This window comes from Leptonotus elevatus, chromosome 19 (genome assembly GCF_054856555.1).
Source record: "Leptonotus elevatus isolate MCC_2025b chromosome 19, RoL_Lele_1.0, whole genome shotgun sequence".
Lineage (NCBI taxonomy): Eukaryota > Metazoa > Chordata > Actinopteri > Syngnathiformes > Syngnathidae > Leptonotus > Leptonotus elevatus.
In genome coordinates this window covers 15,372,108-15,394,995 of record NC_141257.1, presented here as the reverse complement: position 1 = coordinate 15,394,995, position 22,888 = coordinate 15,372,108, and the positions used below count along the sequence as shown (strand labels likewise).

General features: G+C 39.2%; 1 protein-coding gene and 1 long non-coding RNA gene across 2 annotated transcripts in view; one reads left to right on the top strand and one right to left on the bottom strand.

Moving 5' to 3' along the window:
* Positions 1–22,888, top strand: part of gabbr1b (gamma-aminobutyric acid (GABA) B receptor, 1b) — a 299,674-nt gene that overhangs the window by 56,716 nt on the left and 220,070 nt on the right. The window contains exon 2 of the mRNA XM_086062376.1: positions 11,267–11,350. Within this exon, the coding sequence (XP_085918502.1) occupies positions 11,267–11,350 (84 nt within the window). The remainder of the gene's footprint in view (positions 1–11,266; positions 11,351–22,888) is intronic.
* On the bottom strand, positions 5,091–10,939 carry LOC147158136 (uncharacterized). Its single transcript, XR_015091168.1, has 4 exons — positions 10,809–10,939; positions 9,163–10,721; positions 5,784–5,922; positions 5,091–5,702 (listed from the first exon to the last, which is right to left on the bottom strand). It is a non-coding gene; the product is annotated as an uncharacterized LOC147158136 (long non-coding RNA).

The window sequence follows — 22,888 nt, the reverse complement described above, 5'->3', positions numbered from 1 at the left end:
AATATAATTGCCATTAATTTCATTCAATTTAAAGGAAATTTGCTGTACTTGGGATATTCAGTGTTCCCTCGTTTCTCACGGGTGTTCCAAAAACTACCGCGCTAAGGGAAATCCGTTAATTATGTTTTTTCGCTTTGGTATGATTTTTAGTTTATTATGAATGCTTTTTCATTCATCATATGCTGTTTCTTTAATTTACAGTCATGTTTTACCATAAATTTTTTCATTTACTTATACAGCACAGTATATATTTTCTTGTTTATTCTTAATATTTTTTCGTTCATACTATATTTTTTTCATTTATTATATCTGTTTTAAGGCTAACACCACACACTTTATACATGCACTTTCCTTGATAGGCGTTCTCACATACTGTATCTCTTATTTAAATACAGAAGGCCTATACACTCTGTCTCCAAATATTTATAGATTTTAAAATAATAACAACAACAATAAAATAGAATTGAACTAATATCCAAAACATTTACTTGAGAAAAAAAATATATAAGGGCGATCGATCAATTTTTTTCCAGGTCGGTATCTTTTTATAAAAAATAAAATAAAAATAGTTATAAAAAAAAAACACACATACAACAAAAAACAGCTAAATTTTAATGACTATGATGATGCGAGGCTGAGAAATCCATTTTGACCGTGAGGCTTGGCAGCGCATTGCTGCCTGGTAGCCGCCGCCTGCCTGACAAGCTGGTCAGCAGTCGATCCGCAGCGCATACCCAGCTGGTGTAATATGAACAAGCTGGAAATGGTAACAAATCGGCGGAGTGGATCCGCAATGCACACAAGCATGCACGCATGCAGTGTAATCTAGGGGTGAGCCCTGTCACTGGATAAACAGTATATTTTAGAAATGGATAAAACAGGTCAAATATCACGGACAACACATTTCCCTATAGGTTGTATTGTGTTCATGTTGCCGTTATATTTTCTGTTTTTTACAACCATATTTTGCCACCTAAAATTATTTTACCTTTTTTTTCCCCTCCAACTTTCCATCTGGGTTTGCTTTCTATTAAGTGACAATATGAAAGTTTTTCTTGATATGCTCCATGAGCTGGCTAATATAACAATTTGCAGTTTGGGCTCATTTCAAATGAGAGCAAAATAAATTGTGTGCTGTACTATTTAGAGCTGTTGTTTTTGCCCCCACTTTCAACACTATAACTACGTATGTCTGGCTTCATAAAGACCTGTTGAAGTTGGCATTGCCTCGTTCTTAGGTTTCAATGATTAATTATTGTAGATATGGCAGGATTGTATACCAATGTCAACCAATGGGCAGTGATAGCTAAGCTGATACAAATGTGGCACATGATGAAGTCATAGTCACGTCGTCAAGCCCATGAGGTCCTAGGCACAGCAACATAACATAAAAAAATGAACTTAAAAAAAGTACATCTATTTAATAATTTGAGCTTTTTTCCATTAAGAAATACTAGTGTTGAGTTCTTTATCTGTAAGTCATAAAAAAATAATTTAGAGGGTGGGGACAATATTCCGAGAATTTTTTTTTGCAAATCTGCCAGTTTATAAAGGGACTTTATAAAGCCGCAAATTTGTGAATTTTTTTCTCTGTGTATTGTCCCTGCTCCCCCAAAAAAATATATATTTATACCTGGCCCTAATACTTCCTCGTACATTTGCAAAAACCCATCTTGGCTTAAATGAAAATAATGTTAGGATCTCACCAAGAGAAAGATCATCTTGGAATTTGCAACTGGAAGACATCAAATGATGTAGAGCATGGTTATGTCCCTTTAAATTCTGTGTTGTTGATAAGTGTAAAGAAATTAATTTCAAAATGTATGCTTGTAATGTCGCAATTTCTAATTTTGCTGATCTTGATGTTGTCATGTCTGGGAAGATCTGGTTTTGGTTGAGGGTCCCGATTGGTCCTGAGTGGGTTCCAGCCCTTCCGGGTTGACCAATCCGGGCCCTCAGCCACTTATGCCTGGCCCCAGGTGTGGCTAGTTACCCAATTAGTGTGAGTGTATTTAATTCCCGGGTGGTGATCAGTCGGCGTGGGATCATTGCCGCTTGTCACGGTCAACACCGGAGTTCTGGCTGTCATTTTGATTTTGTATCTTTTCAGTTTGTTGTTTAGTTAGCATTAACCAGTACCCTGGTTAGTGTTTTCTGTAAAATAAAGCATGCCAGTTTCGCACTCCTGCTGTGGTTCTCCTGACTCCCTGCATTTTGGGTCCTCCACTTCACACGCCGACAGACACCACGCCGCTCCGTGACCACACCGTGACAGATGTAAAATGGTCTTTTTGCAACATAGAACCAGAAACCATAATTATTTTATTTTGTCAATGCTGTGTTTCATCTAAATTTTGGAATGATGTTAGAGAATGTATATATTTTTTTATACTAGTCATCATATTATACTTAAGGCCAATGTTATGATATCTGGTTTTGAAGCTGAAAAAATCTTATAACTCATGTAAATTCTAGAACTGTCACAATTAATCGATTAATTGTCAAGTATTCGACTTATCAAATTAATTGACAGCTATTTTAATAATTGAGTAATCGTTTGGAGCCATTTTTTATTTAAAATTTTCCAACCCCCACACCCCCCTTTAATTTTTTTTTTTAAAGAAATCACTATACGAATACAAAGTATGAAATTAACAACAATTACCAATCACTATTTAAAAATAAAATAAAATAAACATGTCGCGTGTCAATGTAAAATTAGTTTGGTGTCACTCACTTGTGGATCATAAGGTTTGGAGACGCAACAAATATCTAAACTGAGACAACCTCCCCCCCAAGTAGATTTCAAATGCACTGATATGAAAAAGTTACATATGCATATTTGTAAATAATTACAGCTGAGCGAAGTGACTCCAATAGACTCACACTCACAGTATGGTAAACAAGGAAGGAACCATTTCACTCATTGATGTTGGGGCACAGATCTGTCACAAATGATGAACAGATGCCCATTTCGCTGACGGATTGACGATTACAATGCGGGTTGGCTTGAAATAACGACGGATTGACGATGACTGAAGGGGGTCCCGACCAGAAGTGGCAAATCCAGGTCCAGAAAGTAAAAACCCTGCCACAGTTTGGCTTTAGCCCCATGTGCTAGCTAGCTAGCTCCCTAGCAGATAAATGAGCTCCAGGGGAACTAGCTAGGGAGCTCGCTAGCTAGCGCATGGGGCTATAGCCAAACTGTGGCAGGGTTTTTACTTTCTCGACTTGGACAAGCCCACCTCTACTTGAAATATAACAATATACTCCTATATCTTTCCTTCTCTGCATTGACTTCTTATTGTTTGGACAGGGAGTAGCTCAGTTCCATTCCACTCTATTTTCACCGTATGTTGCTGATTCTGACTTCTAGAATCAATAACTCAGAAGTGAGGTATTGTTGAATAACTCATCTTTCATGCACAATGACAATGAGCTTAAGCCTCATTTGCATCAAAATGAGATGTCCTCTAAAGCAAATAGATAACATTTGTGTCTGTGCAGCCAGCTGTGATGTTAGGAAAGTAGACAGGGACTGTTTGCACTGACAAGGAATAAGATTTTTTTTTTTCTAAACTTGATTCCTTTGGAGTGTAGACACCAACAAGCTGTGAATGTGTCAAGAAATTTTGTGCATTGTTTGATTCATGGAAAAGTGGTTAGCACTGCTGTCTGGGTTTGAATTGATGTCGATTTTATTTTTTTTCTATGTGGATGTTACATTTTTAAGCAGTGTATTAAAAAATTGAAAATTGAAAATTATTTGGGTGAATGTTATTTGATATTCAGTCTTAAGTAAAATGCTACCATTTTTATTGCTACTAAGCACAAAGCACACATTGGGAATTTGTTAGTCTGTGGTTCAATGTAGTGGTCACTAGGGGTGTGTCAAACAATCGATTCTTATAAGAATCGCGCTTTTCATTTAGTACGATTCAGAATCGATTTTAAATGCCCCAAAATCAAAATTATTTTATCCTGTCTTCCCTTTGTTTGTGTGTGCCTTTTATTGGGAGCACTGTTCATGTTGTACAATTTGGCCACTGAGGGGCAGTGTGGTTCCACATGGTCTGATACACTGTTAAGTTGTAGCCACATTAGAGAGTAGAAGGAAAAAGTCACGCTCAAGTTATGCCAATAAAAGTTTATTTTTTCAGCGTGGAGCCGTTCTTTTGAGTGATAAAAGTGCCGCGAGTAGAGCACTAATTAGCATTAGCAAGTCAGAATGGAGATCATTACGATTCCTTGAAAATCTATAAATTGAAGCAAAAATCATTGTCAATCAAATCGTTTTGAATCAAAAATCGATTCTGAATCGAATCACACACCCAAAAATCGGAATCGAATCGTGAGACATTCACAGATTCGCACCCCTAGTGGTCACTATTGAATATTTTTAGAATCGATTAATCAGATTCATTTTAATTTTGCATTAAAGGGTATTACAAAAGCATTTTTTCCCTGATTATTGTTTGACTAGTGATTGGTGTTTATTTCATACTTTCGTACTTCGTATTGATGTTTTACTATATGGAGGACCAAAACTGCCAAAATTAGAAATGAATAAATGACTAAATATGAGATGCAGAGTGTTTTTTATTTATTGATTGATATTTAATTATATTTATTTTTGTATTTATTTTGACTTTTTTTTTTATCTTGTGTGTATGTATATGTATATATATATATATATATATATATATATATATATATATATATATATATATATATATATATGTATATATAGTTTTTATTTGCATTTATATTTATTTTCTTGTACGTTTATTTTTATTTTATTTTTAATCTTGGCAGTTTTGGTCCTCCATAGTACTATATTTGTTAGTATGTTATCAGTTCGGTCATTGTTTTCCTAAGTTTGCAAATTTCTTATTCTGATTAAACAGAAGATAATTGGTCTTCTTTCATTACTGCAGATATGCGGAAATCAGAGGATTTGGACAATTTTGAAAAAAATGGCTCCAAATAATTACTCAAATAGTTGTCGATTAATTTGATAATCGATTACTTGTCGATTTAATCAATTAATTTTGACAGCTCTAGTTGTATGTGTTTTTTACTATAACCCAAACACTTAACAGTATTTAATGTTTACTCTGAGGTGAGAGGCTGTTTTCATTACTCGGTTGTTGTTGGCTAGTTAGGAAGATTATTTGCCTGGAACACGTCACGTGGGTGGTGTTCATGAGGCATCCAAGCCACCTTAATTGGCTCCTATTGATGCGGAGGAGCAGCATCTATATTCTCAGAGCAAGTGTTTTTAGTAGACAACAAAATTGCACTCCACGACGTTCCAAAATTTTGACGGCAGTGTTAAGAGTAGTGGTTGTGTTAGTTTAATAATTTGTCTCCACTCACTGTTTTAGAACAATCAAGAAATTGTGGTGAGGGCAATCATGTAGCGAGTGTTGGTTTGGGAATAAAGGTGAACAGATGGGTTTAGTTTTAGCAAATACCATTTTCAGTAAGGTCCTTTGTACTTAAGCCTACGAGGATGGTGGAAAATTCCACTAGTCGGATATACAAAAGGTTACCACCCCAAATTGTTCCTGGGAATGAGACAGACTTTGTAATGGCAGCACAATTGCACCTGTGCTCAAGCAGCATTTCCTTTCATCTGAGGTGTTATCTAACTTCTTTGAGGATACCTTCTTCTTGAGGGTACACTACTTCTGAATTTGCTGCCGAAAGCAAAAATACATGTTTTAGTTCAAAAAGCAGTGGTAATCATTTTAGAAAGAGCATAAATACACATTACATACAGTAGTGGATGTACTGGATGTGAAGTGACTGGACTGGTCGCCGTGACTGGACAGGACGTGACTGGACTGGTCACCGTGACTGGACAGGACATGACTGGACTAGTCGCCGTAACTGGACAGGACGTGACTGGACTGGTCGCTAAAACATTGAACACACAAACAAAAAGAAACATGAACACACAAAATCAAACAAAAACCCAACCACACAGAACCGAAACATGACAATGTGTATCACTATATGTCAACCAAGTGACTAACGGACTCAAAAGAAAACATGGCATGTCTAAAAGCACTGTATTTGGCAGTACAATGCCATAGCTATTTATGTAAGAGCTAGTGATTTTGGTTATCAAGAAAGTGACGGAAAAAGGTCAGGCATAAATGAAACTTTTATGGGCCATATTTGTTGTCATTGTTACATTTGTCCAAACAAATTTACCTTTTTTTGTACTAACTAGGCATTTAACTCATTCACTCAGCCATTTACACGGAAGCAACCCCCTTCACTTCCGGCTGTTTTACTGGATTTTTTTTCTGTGATTTTGCAAGGCCCACAGAATATTGTGTTCTATTGCTATATCACGGAACCTACCAAAAGAAAGATTAGAGTCTCTTCTTTCATCAGGAAAAAAGTATATTTCTATCTGTTTCCGTTTTGCAGCAATTAGCAATAGAATATAGCCAAGTTTCATCATTATTCACAAATCTGTTTCAAACAGTGGGGCAAAGAGCTTGTTGCAACATAGCCCTGGTTGAGCTCTTTTACTCTGCTGCCACCTGATGACCGTTTTTGTAATAACTACCATTGCATCAAGCATTCTTTTCAGTTCAGAGAATGCATCAAAGCCTTCTGTATGATCTAGCATAAAAAAACATTTAAATATGTCTTTGGGAGCATGGTAATATTTAAAGTAGAACGTATTTATGGGAGCAAATGAGTTAAAATCAACACAACAATGAATAAACAAGGGTAGTGTTTTTTTTAAAATTATCTTTGTAATTGAATCTACAGTAAATTGCTGATAGGTGTGATGTGAATGTGAATATATATTTGTCTGTATTTAGACTGTAATTGGTGAACTCCAGTTATCTGTGAACCAAATAAGGACAAGCGGTAAAGAAAATCGATGGATGGATGAATAAATCCTTGATTAAACTCCCTCAATTACGTTAACTCAGATGAAAATACGATTGCGACAATATAGAGTAAAGTAAATAGAGTAAGGCTGTTTGTGATTTAGAAATATGGTGTACGACACTTAGCCCACTGTAAGGGTTGTAAAGATAGGGTGAGTGTTCCTAAAAATAAAAAAAAATAAAAAAAACGAATCCACAAGTGCTCGCTTATCTTTAACTCACTGAGGTTGATCTTGAAAAAGAAAAACACATATTTTCGCAAACCCCCTACAATGTGCTAATGTGCCCTTCAGTGTTTCAACTAAGATTCACACAATGCGTGAGTGTTGTCCATTCTTCACAAGCAAATTAATTATTGTGAATGATATTGTGGATTAAATGCCTTTTGAATACTTTTTAAGGATCTGAAGGAACCCTGCTGTACTAGCAGAGTGAAATGAGACATTTTATCTCCTTCAGAATCTCGTTGTTCATCTGTGTACAAGGCTGGAATGGATGTTTGTGTTGGAGAGGCTAGGTTTGGACTGTATAGGTTTGATTCAAATAAGAGTATTTCTTTTTTCACCCTGGGGTGTCGGTCAGAACACAAAGGAACATTGGAGCGAAGATGTGGATTGGCAGCTTTAATCCAGGAACATCAGCAAGAGGCGGTTACAGTAGTTGCACTTTAGTGTACAGGCATACATGCATGGGCTGCTATGATGCAGGCACTGTGGCTAACTATGAATGCTTGTAATCCTGTGTCCTGTGTATGCATGGTCTGATCATCTATGTGTGTGTGAAAGCATGTGGAAGCGTGAATGTGTGTGTGTGTGTGTGTGTGGTTGAATGTATGTATGGTTCAATGTGTGGTTCTGCAATAAACAGAAAAACAATACAGCGTATGAGTGTGAATACTTGACTCCTAATAAATGTTGGAAAACAATCCAATAGTTTTCCGCGTGTTCGTAATGTTGTTTTCAGAATCAGAGTTGAGATCGGTGAACAGTTCCTTCGAAGGTTTTATTTTATTCAGAAATTTCTGGACAGCGCACATGTTGTAACCATACGCCATTAATTCCCCATGTGTCTGTGTAGTTCCTCCCACTTGCAGTCACCATTATACTTTCAGCATCCCAAAAAAGACGGCTAATTAAGTGATAAAATGTGGAAGGAAGAATCTTCAAACGTTTGGTCACCTTATTATCCTCACCAAGCTTTACTGAGGAAATTAAAACAGTTATGACTAAATCCAAACAGTTATTATTAAATTGAAACAGAAGATTCTCTTCATAAACAAATACAGTAATGCATTACTTAACAGCACACATTGATTGGCTAAATAACTGGGCTGCAACATTACTAATTTTACATGAACAAGCACTATGTTAGCTGTGCACATGAATGGCTATAAGCACACACAAAAGTTGTACAACATACTAAACATGAGCTAATTACTCAAAAGTATGGCGCACGTAACAAATCACTAAACATTATTGTGGCCAACTACGGCCGTGGACGTCGCGTAATGGCGCCGCGCATTGAGAGCATAATGTCCCAAACTGACGGCAGACATTACGTGCAAAGTGGGACAGAACATGCAAATAAGCACACAAAACTCTAGTGCACTTCTCTACTAATGTCTAACACAGAGAAAATAACACATTTATGTAGTTAAATGGTGTTTAAGACACCTAATTAGTTACGTAGCGAACTTCAAAGAAGTACTCAACGTGCTGTCAATCAAATCGGCGTCGGAGCTTAATAAGGCACACAAATAAACACGATACAAAGTAAACTAAAACACTACTTAGTGTACTCATTTTTGGTCAAAGACGCACACGATCACCACAGCTCGCAACACATTCTGTGATGGTGGCGTCCAACTGCACAATAACCGCTGCGCAATAAGTAATGGACCCAGAATGCAATGCGCGAATCACAGAAGTAAATATAATGACGGCACTCTATTCTTAACATAGAATATGGAAAATAGACACATATAATAATGATGACTATTATTATTTGGAACCTTTCCAACAGTAAAGCCTGGCACACCGGAAGATCTGGGTTCAAACCCCGCTTGGACAACTCTTTAGTACAAATGCAATAATGAACACTAATCATTGTCAAATTATTTCACTATTAATACTTTATAATTTTCACATAATTTAACTTTCGATTTACTTCATAAGAATGCAGCTTCGTATTCAGCTATTAGCATTTTGCTTTTCAGCATTCCCACGCAATGTGTGTGACTTACAGAAATGGCTCCTCCAACACCAAAACCGATGCGTTGTCTAGGATCCATGATCCTGCTGTGGAGGACACCAGCAACGAGACCATTGTTCCAAGTGACCGGGTGGTGGGAGCGTTACGGTGGGAGATAGAAAGAAAAGTCCAAGAAACCCGCCACCACGCTCAAGTTTCAGACGGAGGTCCGGAAGGGAGATTGTTCGTCCCCGACCATCTGCGTACTGAGGTGCTTCAATGGGGACATGCTTCACGGGTCGCTTGCCACTCCGGAGTGAGATGCACTCATTTACTCATCTCTCAGAAGTTTGGGTGGCCTAGAATGCGGAGGGACATCGTCAAGTTCATCAGTGCCTGCTTAGTTTGTGCCTGCAGTAAGGCTTCCCATCGACATCCAGCAGGATTGCTACGACCTTTACCCATTCCGTCACATCTGTGGTCACTTTTTTGGCCTCCCTGCTTCCCAAGGAAACACAGTAATACTGACTGTAGTGGACCGTTTGTTTCTAAAATGACTCATCACGCTGCCAAAGCTCCCATCCGCCCTTGAGACTGCTAACTTGTTAACCTGCCATGTTTTCCGAGTCCACGGAATCCCCATGGACATTGTCTCGAACCGAGGCCCCTAGTTCATATCCTGTGTGGACGAAATTTTGTGCAGCCTTGGGAGCCACAGCGAGCCTTTCTTCGGGTTATCACCCACAAACAAATGGACAGGCAGAAAGGGTCAATCAAGACTTGGAGGCTACTCTTTGCTGTGTCTGTCACCGTCACCCTACGTCTTAGTCCACTTACCTACCATGGGTGGAATATGCCCACAATTCACTCGTCTCCTCTGCCACAGACCGCTCCCCCTTCATGTCAGCTTATGGATACCAGTCCCCCTTGTTTCCTTCGCAGGAAGGAGAAGTGGCCATCCCTCAATACAGCATCAGCTTTGGAGAGATCAGGGCGGCACTTTCACGCACCGCTGACCGCAAATTAACAGATCGCTAATTGTCGGCGGCTACCTGCTCCCGACTACCACCCGAAGTGTGGCTTTCCACAAGGAATATGCATCTGGCTGGGGGGGTCCAGGAAGATGGATCCCCGTTTCATTGGTCCATTCGAAATTGAGTCCGTGGTCAATAGTCTCTTGTCAAATCCAAGCTCCCACAGACTCTCAAATTTCATTCGGTATTTCACGTTCCTCTGATCAAGCCAGTTGTCTCCAGTCCACTGAGCCCGCCGACGGGTGCCTCCTCCTCCTCCTCCTCCTCGGCTTGATCGATGGTGAGCCAGTTTATACTGTGAGGGAAATTCTTGATTCCAGGCGGAGAGGGCGGGGGATGTGAAGTATTTGGTCGACTGGGAAGGCTATGGGCCTGAGGAACACCATTGGGTTCCCTGCTCCTGGATTCTCGATCCGTCGTTACTGCGTGACTTTCACTCCCTCCACCCGTCTAAGCCAGGTGGTCCACCAAGGGGCGTCCTTTGGGAGGGGGAACTGTCATATTTGTGCTCTCAGACTGTGTCCTTTGTGTTGCAACTGCCTGATGTAATCGGCAGCTTGTGAGAGTCATTCGCAACCTATAAAGGCAACAGCAGAAGACACATTCTGTTTGTCAGACGATTCATTTGCTTGCCTCCACAGCCCAATGAATGAAAGTTAGCTACCTAGCTCCACGTTTCTTGATCCACGATCTCTTCTCGTTGTTTCTGGTCTAGTTTTCGCTGCCTCGTCTAGTCATGAGTACGTTTCGCGTAAACCGCTTAGTTATTGACTTACTGGGCATACCAGTTAAGCGTTTTGCCCTGGCTGATGCAAGATCCTTTGTTCTCTTTGTCATGTCACTGTTAGCCTAGATGATTGCATCACCTTCAATTGAAGTTTTGTTTTACCAATAAATGTCAAAACTATTATTTTTGTCTGCGTTTTTAGGATCCAACTCCTGAACATAACAAGCTTGTTGTGTAAGTTGTTGCAGCATTTCTCTGTGGAGTTTAAAAAAAATCTGACACAAAAAAAAGAAGACAGTCAATTCCATAAACAGGGCTGTCAGATTCACTTAAACTTGTCGAATTGCCTCTTCTTGATACTAAATGCATACTCTTGTTTTTTGTCTTTCTTTCAGGTGGAAAGATGGTGCCATTCTTTCTTCTGTTCTTCTTTGCTGCATCACCCTTACTCAGCGCATCTGCACACAATACATCTGCTGGTAATGACTACACAGCCTCACACTCAAGTGTTTGTTTGCAGTCTCACACTCCAGTGTTTGTCTGGAGAAAGTGTGGACGGTTTAAAAAACAATAGTGTATAGATATCATAACATACCAGTCATTAATCTTAAAATCAATGAGTGATTGTATACATACTAATATCTTCAATCCTTCTGCATTCTTTGCCTGGACCCACTGAGCATTTACATGATTAAGAGTCTGAAATTCTTGTATTCATTTAGCTCTTTTTACACCCTAAAATTGGTTTGAAACATATTTATTCATAGTTTATTTAGTTTTTTAATTGATTTTTGTCATGAATTAACTAGTTAATTGATTTATTGTTAATAATACAATTCAATCAAATTTGAGCAAAATCAAAATGACATAGACATTTAACATTAATGAAATGTATTAGACAAATATTTAATTATGTTAATCAATTGCCATAGAAATAATGCTATCAAATGGGAATTAATTTGTATTATGGCTGTGCAATTAATCGAAATTCAATTACAATTTCAATTACACACTCCACAATTACAAAATTAGCATAATCATAAAAAACAATATTATCAATACTAATTTTTAAGTTATTTAAATGTATTTAAATGTATTTTAATTTGCACTTGTTGTTGTTTAAATTTATTTAATTTGCACTTTAAAAAAATATCAAAAACATTTTTTTTCTTGTTTTGTACGCAAAAAAATCATCTTACTGCACAGTGCACAAGCTGCACTCCAACTTCAAGTTTTTTTCAACATAAATACATATGTATTATTATAAATTCTGTTTGGTGCAAAAGGAACTTACATAATTATAGTGTTTCTATTATTTTTTTTTTTTTTGGTCTTAATATTTTTAAATGTGTAATTGTTTTGTACCAAAAATAAATGATCGTCCTACTGCACAGTGCACAAACTACACTCCAACTTCAAGTTTTTGCCAACATACATAAGAAAATAAATAAATACATACATATGATTATAAATATATATATTATTCTAAATTCTGTTTGGTCCAAAAGGAACTCACATAATTATAGTGTTTCTGTTTTTTTTAAAATTTATAATATTTTTAACTCATTCATTGAAAATTCATTTGAACTATTTCTATTAATTAAAAAAATTTCCCCACTTTTGTTAACAGGAGTATGAAAACCAAGGGGGGAAAAAATATTGTACATTTAGAACATATCGAATTTGTGATTAATCATCAATCTAGTTAAGTCAGCGATTAATTATGATTAGAAAAATGTAATCGCCTGATGCCCTTAATTTTTTAATAACCTTTTCTTCTTTTTTTTTTAAAGAAAAGATTATTAAAATAATAATAATAATAATAATTAAAATTACTTATATAAAAAAAGAAAAAAAAAGAAGAAAAGATTATTACTAATTAGGAGCGTCAGGCGATTACATTTTTTTGTAATTAATCATATGACTTCATCAGTTAACGCCCGATTTTTTTTATATCTGTTCTAAGTGTACAATACTTTTTTTTTCTAGGTTTTCATATTCTTGTTAACAAAAGTGGAAAAATGATAAACTAATAGAAATAGTTAAAATGATTTTTTGACGTCTATAGGCAGTGAATGAGTTAAATGCTTAAACATTTCTCGTTTTGTACCAAAAATGTCATGGTCTGTATTTTGTTTTGTTTTATTGGTCAGGTTTGCCACGTGTGTCTCCCTTTGTCAATGTCTCGTCAAGTTTTATCATGTCCTCCTGTGCTTGTCATCCCGGTCCCTGGTGTTACCCAATCAGTTCACCAAGCCACGTGTGTCTTGGGCCGGTGTCTCTCGCCTCGTTACTGTGTATTTAGTTCCCTGCTTTCTTTCAGTCCTTGTCGAGTCATTGTCTGTGTCACACCCGGTTTCCAGCTCCTGTGTGTCCTGCCTGTTTTAGGCCCCGTTCACACGAAAGCCAGTTTCAATGTATCCTCACAAGTTTCTTACTGTTTAAGCCGTTCGTCCACATGACGGCGCGGTTTCGGAGCTTGAAACCGATTACTTTTGAAACCGGGCTCCAGAGTGGAAAGATTTCAAAACGCGCCCCGTACGCGTCCGTCTGGACACCATATGCAGGATACTCCTCCAGTGATGACGTAATGGTTGCAGCTCGATGACGACGAATTGTCACACATTGAAGACGTATGCGCCAATTCTCACGTGGCTGCGCGCGAACCGTCAGTCTGTCAACAACAATGGCGGATAGCCGTGTTGTAGTCATTTTGCGCAGCCTCCTTAGCTTGCTTATGTTTTTGCAGCAAAATATTTTGCTTCTTTATTCCCATGTTCAACAAGTGGTGTTGTACTTGAATCACCCACCATTGTCACTTCTCCTGTGTTAGTCTTTTTCATGTTGTTTTGATACATGCAAAGCAATGTTTGTTCTCTAGATTGCAATAAAGTTTTTTTTTTTTAAGTTTCCGTCTTCGTCGCTGATTTTTTTTCTATGCTTTCCGTTAACTCCCTGTGGCTGCGCTACAGCACCACTCCAGACTTGGCATGTACATTACAGCCGTTAAACGTCCTCAGTGTCTTCTTTTGGACACACGCAAGTCTTGAAATGCTTCTGTGTGTACGAGATTTGTTTGAGGAACAAAGCTTTGCTTCCGTCTAGACGGGGCCTTAGTTTAATACCAGGAGTTTATTCCTAGCTTTGGTTAGTACTTTGTATCTTGTTTTGTACGTTGTTTGGTTTGTGTTTAATTAAACAACCACTTTTTTGTGTACACCTGCCTCCTCGCCCTGCCTTCCCGCATTTGGGTCCACTATCACCTGCACTCCTGACAAAAAAATAATCTTTTGAATAATCGTGATTTCAATTATTGCCAAAATAATCGTGTTTATTATTTTTCCCAGAATCGAGCAGCCCTAATTTGTATATTCATATTTATTACATGGCATTTACTTTTTAATTTAATTTTATTGTATTTGTTAAATACCTGGACTATCTGTCTGTTTTAAACCCAAGCACAAAAGTTTGTCCAGCCCCCATGTTGGAGGGAGCCAAGCAGTTGAGGGTTTGGCTCAATTTTCAAAGGCAAGAAAAGGGAGTTACAGCTACAGTAACTAGTGCCAATTTCTATCTTGTGGAACTTGATTAGCTTCCAGAGTGCCACATTGCATTGTCATGTATTTTACCAATGTGCTTAACTTCTTCAAAAAGTTAGACTGAAAAGTTATGGGCATGGTTCACAACAACCTTAAAATAGTAAACAAAAAGTACTCCAAAAAGTTTTTGAAAGAAACAGTAAAACACATTGAACCCGGACACTCCGGTTTGGGAGCGCAGAGCAGTATCAGTGAGCTAAAATCGTATTGTGAGGGGGAAAAAACATACTTTGAACATATTTTTATGAATAATTTTTATAGCCAACTACTACTGCTACTTTTCCCCCCCATCGGTGTACAAGGCTGGAATGGTTTTGTAAATGTGTGTGTAATTTGGGTGATTTTGACTTCTGCATTTCTGCATGTTTATCCCATTTAAATGTTTCAGATTATCAATTTAATGAACCCCACCACCATCAGCTCTTCTGGTCTTTGCGTGTCTCCAATCCCTACAACATGGCTGGTCTAACTACCATCCTATAAATCTTTCTTTTCACTTTAGCTGGTGCTCCTCTTGTCGCAGATAACCCCTGACACTCCCCCCACTACCTCCTCTTGCCTTTAATCCCCTTTTCAACTCTCTTCCAAATTCCCCCTTGCACAGAACAGTTAATCCTAATGTACTTGATCTCTTGCACCTTTTCCACCTCCACTCTTTATAATCTCACCATTCCACCAGCCTCCCTTTATTCACACACATGTTCTCCATCTTGCTACAACTAACCTTCAGTCGTCATCTCTGCAGCGCATAGTTCCACCTCTCTTGGTTTTCTTCCACCAGCTCCCTACTCAAATATCATAGTCCACAAAAAATAGTCTGACTTAATTTTTCAATCTGTCCATCAAGCAAACAAGAATGGGCCTAGAAGCGATCCTTGACGTAGTCCCACCCAAGCCAGAGGTGGTAAATCCAGGTCCAGAAAGTAAAAAACCTGCCACAGTTTGGCTTTAGCCCCAGGTGCTAGCTAGCTCGCTCTCTAGCTAGCTCCCTTGGTGCTTGTTTACCTACGTTGTCTTCTGTCACTGCAGCAGCACACCTTAACACTCTTACTGTTCTTATACATTTACTGGAATAGTCTCTAGGCTCTCTGTCATGAGCTTTTCTAAATCCACAAAATACAGTGGAGCTCCTTTTGACCTTCCCCATGCAGTGGTTGGGATGTAGCGTAAATGTGGTCAGAATTTTGTGATTCAGATTCCATCTTTGATAGTACTTAGCTATTCGATTCCTAGGGCTGGGTGATAAATTTATTTTTTAAAATTAATTTGAGTGTTTTGTTGTGAACAATCAAAAAAATATATAATATCAATGTTTTTTCCCCCCTTTCGTTGCGCCGCGCCCGTGGCATTTGCCCCCATTTTTGTTTAAGTCAAACAAGTTTTTTTTTATGTATTCAATTCATTTTCCACGGTAGTCAGAAGCTGCTTCAGGTTCTCTCCTGAACAGTAGAGAGCTGTGTCATCGGCGAATAAGACACTTTTTAATATTTTTGAGACAACAGATATCATATATATACAATATAAATAATTTGGGGCCTAGCACAGACCCTTGGGGGACTCCATGAGTGATCTTCAAGTATTTTGATTGTATATTGTTAAACTGTAAGTGCTGATATCTATTATCCAAATAACTTTTCATCCATTTATATGCCAAACCTCTTTGCCATATCTTTCAAATGTATTCATTAGTATAGAATGATCTATAGTATCAAATGCTTTCTTAAAAATCTATGACAATTCCAACAGTAATTTTTTAAAATTATCTATACTAGTAGATATTGCTTCTACGAGATCCATGACTCCCATCGAGGTGGTCCTTTTTTCTCTAAACCCATATTGATTTTCACTTAAAAGCTTATGTTTTTCAATAAAATTGTCCAGTCTATATGAAAATAATTTTTCTAGAATTTTTGAGAACTGTGGCAGCAGTGATATTGGTCTATAATTAGTGAATATATGTCTTTCTCCATTTTTACAAATAGGAATAACCTTTGCTATTTTCCTTTTTGATGGAAATACACCGGCTTTAAATGACAAATTACATATATATGTGAAAGGTTGCACAACATATTCTATAATACTTTTTACTAATGTATTATACATTTTGAAGCAGTTGGTGGACTTTTTTTTATTTTTATATTTTAACAACATTTAATACCTCTGTATCATTAGCAGCATTAATCCACATAGTGGATGGATTTTTTTTTCATGTGCTTATCTATATCATGTTTGTTTCTTGGCTCAGGGATTTCTTTTGCCAAATTACTGCCAACATTAACAAAATACTCATAAAAATCATTAGCTATGTCTAAAAATGTTTCCAATATCAATATTTTTTATCTTTTATAACGTATTCTGGATAATCTTTTTTTTTCTTTTTTAGCTATTTTCCATATTTCTTGTGTGTTGCTTTTATTCAATGCATGGTAGTAATCTTTCTTACTTGTTCGTATAATATGCAATAGTTTATTTTTGTAGGTCTTGTACTTTATTTCAGCTTTCATAGTTCTCAATTTAATAAATCTTTTGTATAAAATGTTTTTCTTTTTACATGCATTCTCTATTCCCTTTGTCATCCATGCCTTATTTAGATCTTTATACTTTCTTGTGATTTTTTATTAATGGACGATGTTTATTGTATAGGGAAATAATGGTAGACTGAAATACACTGTATGCGATATTGGGATCATCATTTGAATAGACCTCAGACCAATTAAGTTTTTCTAAATCCAACTTAAAGGCAGCCATGGAGCGTTGTGTTCTTAGTCTTGTTTCTGATGTGTAAGTTATTGTTGGTTTTATTTATTTTTAATCAAAATAGTCTTGGACGATTGCAAAGACCGGAAGATGATCACTTATATCATTAATAAGAAGTCCACTTTCTATTTTATGGTCAATTTTATTTATAAATATGCTATCTATTAGTGGAGCTGTATCAATTGTTATTCTGCTAGGTTTCATAATTACAGGGAATAGATTATTACTATACATTGTATTTATAAAATCAGTTGTTTTCTGATGCCAATTCGGATTTAACAAATCAATGTTAAAATCACACATTAGTTGCATTTTATTTTTTTTATCATTTGTGTAACTGAGAATGTCCATTAGTTTTTCATTACATATGTCAAGACATGATCCTGGTGTCCTATACATACAACTTATAATGACATTCGGTGTATTTTTAATATGTACTTCAATGGTTAAACATTTCATTATGTTGTCAATGGTGGTAGTCAAATGTTAAATTTTTACTGCATCTTAGAGCTTTGTCTACATATATTGTGACACCACCTCCCCTTCTATTTTCCCTATTTGTTGCAAACAATTCTTATCCTTCCAGTCCCATGTCACAAATGTTTTCATTAACAAGCCATCTTTCTGATATGGCAATTATTTAGATTTTTTATTTATTTATTCAGCTATTCTTTGACTTCTACGATTGAAATGTATAATTGAAAGTGCATTTTCAATTTTTACATTTTTATTGAATTGATCGTCCACATAATAGTTGCAAGTGAAACTACAGTAATCATTTTTGTAAAAGTGATTGTCTGGGTCCAAATTATTCTCAGGGTCAGTGTATTCAAATGTTTTCATGTCCATATTATTTGTGTTCATCATGTTCATCTTTCCTTGTGCTGCTGTTAATATGTACTTGTGGTGTATTTTTGTCATCATCTACAGTGAGTTTATTGTATTGAATGCCCTGGAGATTGTATAATTCTCATGCTTTTTGTGGATTATTTGCCTTTACTGAGTTTTGGTGTACAGGTGTGAGCATGAGTAATCAACTTGTCATGTCGTAAGTATGCATTTTCTCCCCTCTCTCTTACAGCTCTCAGTTCAAGCATCAGTTATTTTCTTTTCCTTTTAACAGCATCTGTATAGTCCTCATTTATGAATTTTTTTGTTCCCTTAAGATTCTTATCTTTTTGTAGAATAACTGATTTATCCTTAAATCTGTGCAGCTTCACTACCACCGGCCTTGGTCTTCATTGTCTGTCCTCACAAATTTTTTCTGTGCCATGTGCCCTTTCAATATCAACTGTTTGCTGAATTTTTAGGTTTTCAGTTATCCCTTTCATAACCTTCCCCTCCGTCTCAGTCCATGACTCTCCTGGTGACTGGAATTCCATCAAAGATTAAATTGTCACATAGTTTGAAAACATCCGACTGTGTAGCTTTGTTGTGCTACATCTGTTTATCCTTGTCCATTTTTAACTCGTCCACTTCTTTTTGAGTGTATTGTAAGCTTATTTTTACCTCCTGTATCTCCCGTGAAAGTGCATCTAATCTGTTGTTTGTTGAATCCACAATTATCGATATGAAACTTTCAAAATTGTCCTGTTGTTGTTGTTGTTGTAGTAATGCTATGAACATGACTTTTTGCTGCAGCATTAGTTCATTTACTTGAGTCATGGAGACAAACTCCTCGTCTGATTTTTGATCAGCCTTTCGTGGCGGCATCTTGAAAGCCTACCTTTCACAACTGGGGCCCCAGTTGTTTGTCGCTGAGTCCCGCAATGACAGCGGCATGCAAACAGGCAGCAGCGATGGGGCCAGCAAGCAAGCTCGACAGGCGGCATGGACGAAGTCAGCAAGCAGGCCCGGCGAGCGGCGGCAGCGGAGCCAGCGAACAGGCCCGGCAGGCGGCGGCGAGTGACGGTGACGATTCAAGCAGGCAGGCCCGGCGAGCGTTGGCGATGAATCCAGCAGGCAGGCCCGGCGAGCAGCGGCGATGAAGCCAACCAGCAGGCCCGGTAGCAGCGATGGAGCCGGCAAGCAAGCCCGACAGGCGGCAGTGATGTGGCCAGCAAGCAGGCCCGGCGAGCATCGGCGATTAATTCTGCAAGCAGGCCCGGCGAGCAGCGGCGACGAAGCTAACCAGCAGGCCTGGTAGCAGCGATGGAGCCGGCAAGCAAGCTCTACAGGCGGCAGCGATGAGGCCAGCAAGCAGGCCCGGCGAGCGGCGATTGTGAATCCAGCAACCAGGCCCGGTGAGCAGCAGCGGCGACGAAGCCAACCAGCAGGCCCGGTAGCAGCGATGGAGCCGGCAAGCAAGCTCTACAGGCGCCAGCGATGAGGCCAGCAAGCAGGCCCGCCGAGCGGCGATGATGAATCCAGCAAGCAGGCCCGGCGAGCGGCGATGATGAATCCAGCAACCAGGCCCGGCGAACAGCGGCGACGAAGCCAACCAGCAGGCCCGGCAGCAGCGAATTTGTTCTTTCGTTCTCTTCAATTGTTTGTTCACACCTTGATTTCGATGTGTTAAATACATGAAACCTGGCTTTGTCCACCAAGGGTACAAATATCCATCGATTTCCCGGAATAGCCGCCATGCAGCTAGTAGCCGACGTTGCGTCAACGATATGCTGAGCGACGTCAAGGGGCAAAGTCAGAGTACGTCCGGTGAGGGTTACCGAGGGTGAATCGTAGCACACGTGCGACAAACAACACTGATGGTAATCAGTGAACCAACGAGGCTCAAGCAGTCAACATCAAGTGGTCTTGGTCCAACACTTTCCGATCGGGTACTTTGAATCAAGCGCCAAGTAAGATGAACAGCTTCTGGTTAATATTGCTTTAGTGGAATATGAGTTAAGCAGCAAAATCCAGCAGTTTTTATCAATATCAGAAGGCGGCCATTTTGAGTAAAAAATGACATCACAGTTGCTCAGGTCTCATGTAACAACCAGTCACAGCTCAGCTTCAGAAAACAGGTGAGCTGTGACTGGTCGTTGCCTGAGCCCTGAGCAACTGTGATTTCATCTTCAGTCGACAGCAAGTGGCAAAATGGCCGCCCCCTGTGATGGATAAAAACGGCTGGATTTTGCTGCTTAACTCATATTCCACAAATGTAATATTAATCAGAATGTCACGTTTAGACTAGTGAGGTCACATATTATTGTCAAGAAATGTTTTTTTTTTTTTTTTTAAAGAGCTCAGTATTGTTCATTCGGAAATGTCATCATCATTGCTCTTTATTTTTATTTTTTATTTTTTTTAAATATATATATATATATATATATATATATATACACATATATATACATACATTTTTTTTTTTGTATGTGGGTGAGTATGTGTGTGTGCGTGCGTGCGTGCGTGCGTGCGTGTATTTGTTAGCTCACCAAAAACCTATTAGAAAAAAATCCCATACCGTTCACCTAAACCGAACACCGCCGTCAGGAGACCCGAGGGGACCCGAAGGGACCAAAGAAAACCAAGGAAGGTGAAATCCAGCACCGACCAGACACCACCCACCGGGCCACCCACCAGAATTCTTCCCCAACCCAAGAAACATCTAAATTCCAACAAATCCAAAAAATAAAAATAAAAAATCAGAGAGACCGAAGGAGAGACTGAGGGAAGGAAGGAAGGACAGACGAAGCCGAGTGAGATCCACAGACACCAGCCTCCACCGATTCAATGACCTGAGGAGGAAGCAGATTGTGTCTGAGTTTCGGTAGATGCTGGTGTGGTGGATCTGGCATGCATGAAAATCTCCACCAAAGAGGGGAGCCATCGACCCCTGCCAGGACAGAGCAAGCGCAACACCTCAGGGCCCCCCAGGCCGCGGCAACGCCAAAGGACGACCCCCGGGCCCCGCCAGGGCCACCGGCCGGAGAGCAAACCCAGGAGCAGGTGCGCCCCCCACCCCAACACGGCCCGCGCCCCCGACCCAACGCAGCAGGACGGGGCACTGCAGGCCCGCCAGGCACCCCACCGGCCCGTAACCCCTGCACCCCCCACGACCCCCGCCCCCCATCCACCCCCGCCATCCACCCCAACCCAGCCCCAGCCGCCCCCAATCCCCCAGACACCCCCCAACCCCCAGCACCCCCCCGCAACCCCCTCCCCCCCAACAAAGCCGCCCCCCGACAAGAAAGTCAAGAAATGTTTAATGTTGACTTCCCCTTTAAATTGAACAATTCGATTCAGTGGGATTTTGATTCAGTTTGAGAAGGTTCAGTTCGAAAGGGTCTGATACAATGAGTTTCTTGTTATTTTCATACATATGAACAACCTTGTTAGTACTGTAAATGTGGCATTTCCTTCAAAGATATACAGTACATACCTCCGGCTGTATGTGATCAGAACCAATAGCCTTTGCACACTTCATCTTCCTCAGAGCTTTCCTCACTTCATCCTTTCTAATTTGACCTACCTCCCTTTTCAGTTTTTGCCTCATCTGTCCTCTATTCTCTTTTATTTTCCCCTACATCAACTCATCAAAGTACAGTACTCCTTTCATATACTCCGAACCCTTTCTTCACTTATCAGTCCATTTCATTCTCTTTACTCACCTGTACCTGCGGCAAATCCTTTCTAGCTCAATACAGCTTTTCTCTTACCTTTATGTTCAACCTCCCATTGAACTCATCAGGCAAGCTGTCTTATACCTCCCGTGTCCTTTCATTGTATTACTATCTGCTCTCTTCTGTTCTCACCATCTCGTCTTTACTAACCTCTTTGTTCTATACACTTTTGCAAATCTTCTCAATCTATAATTGTTGTCAACTTCTTCATAAATTCCTCACTACATGTGCCCTTCTAAGATCCTTTATTACCAAACCTGGCCATCACCTCACTTTATGTTCACCAACATTCCCATTGAAGTCTAGAAATACTCTCTATAACCTGACCCAACTCACTATGCAACTGCTTCTCGTCAGAGGTGCCAAATCCAGGTCCAGAAAGTAATAATCCTGCCACAGTTTGGCTTTAGCCTCAGGTGCTAGTTAGCTAGCTCCCTTGCTCTGGACCTGGATTTGCCACCTCTGCTTCTCGTTCAATTCACATCCCACCTGAGGAGTATGATCACTGACAACATTCATAATCACACTTACTCAATTTCTAGCTCCAAAATTTCTAGCTCCAAAATCTTCACCCAGTCTGACTCTCATTTTACCGTGATAACATTCTTGGCATACTCTTTTTTTTTTTTTTTAAATCTTGTCCAGACATAAAAACAGTTTGAACCTCTTTCAATGCTTCTAGCCATGTTGCCATTCCATCTGGTCTACCCTTCTCCTTTGCATCATATTATCAATTTCTCCACCTTAGCCTGTCATTCTGCCCATATGTAACACTCCACCTTTCAGCCCAATGCTTCTAACCTTTCTTATCTCTCTGTCTCCTAACCAATTTACATTTTCTTCATGTTTGACCAACAGTAGTCCAGTATCAACCAGTGTTACGCAGAGGTGGCTAATCCTAGTCCAGAAAGTAAAAACCCTGCCACAGTTTGGCTTTAGCCCCAGGTGCTAGCTAGCTAGCTCCCTAGCTAGCTCCCATGGTGCTCGTTTACTAGCATCAGGCTGAAGCCACACTGTGGCAGGGTTTTTACTTTCTGGACCTGGATTTGCCACCTGTGGTGGCATGAATGTCATATTCATTGTGGGCGTTTCATGA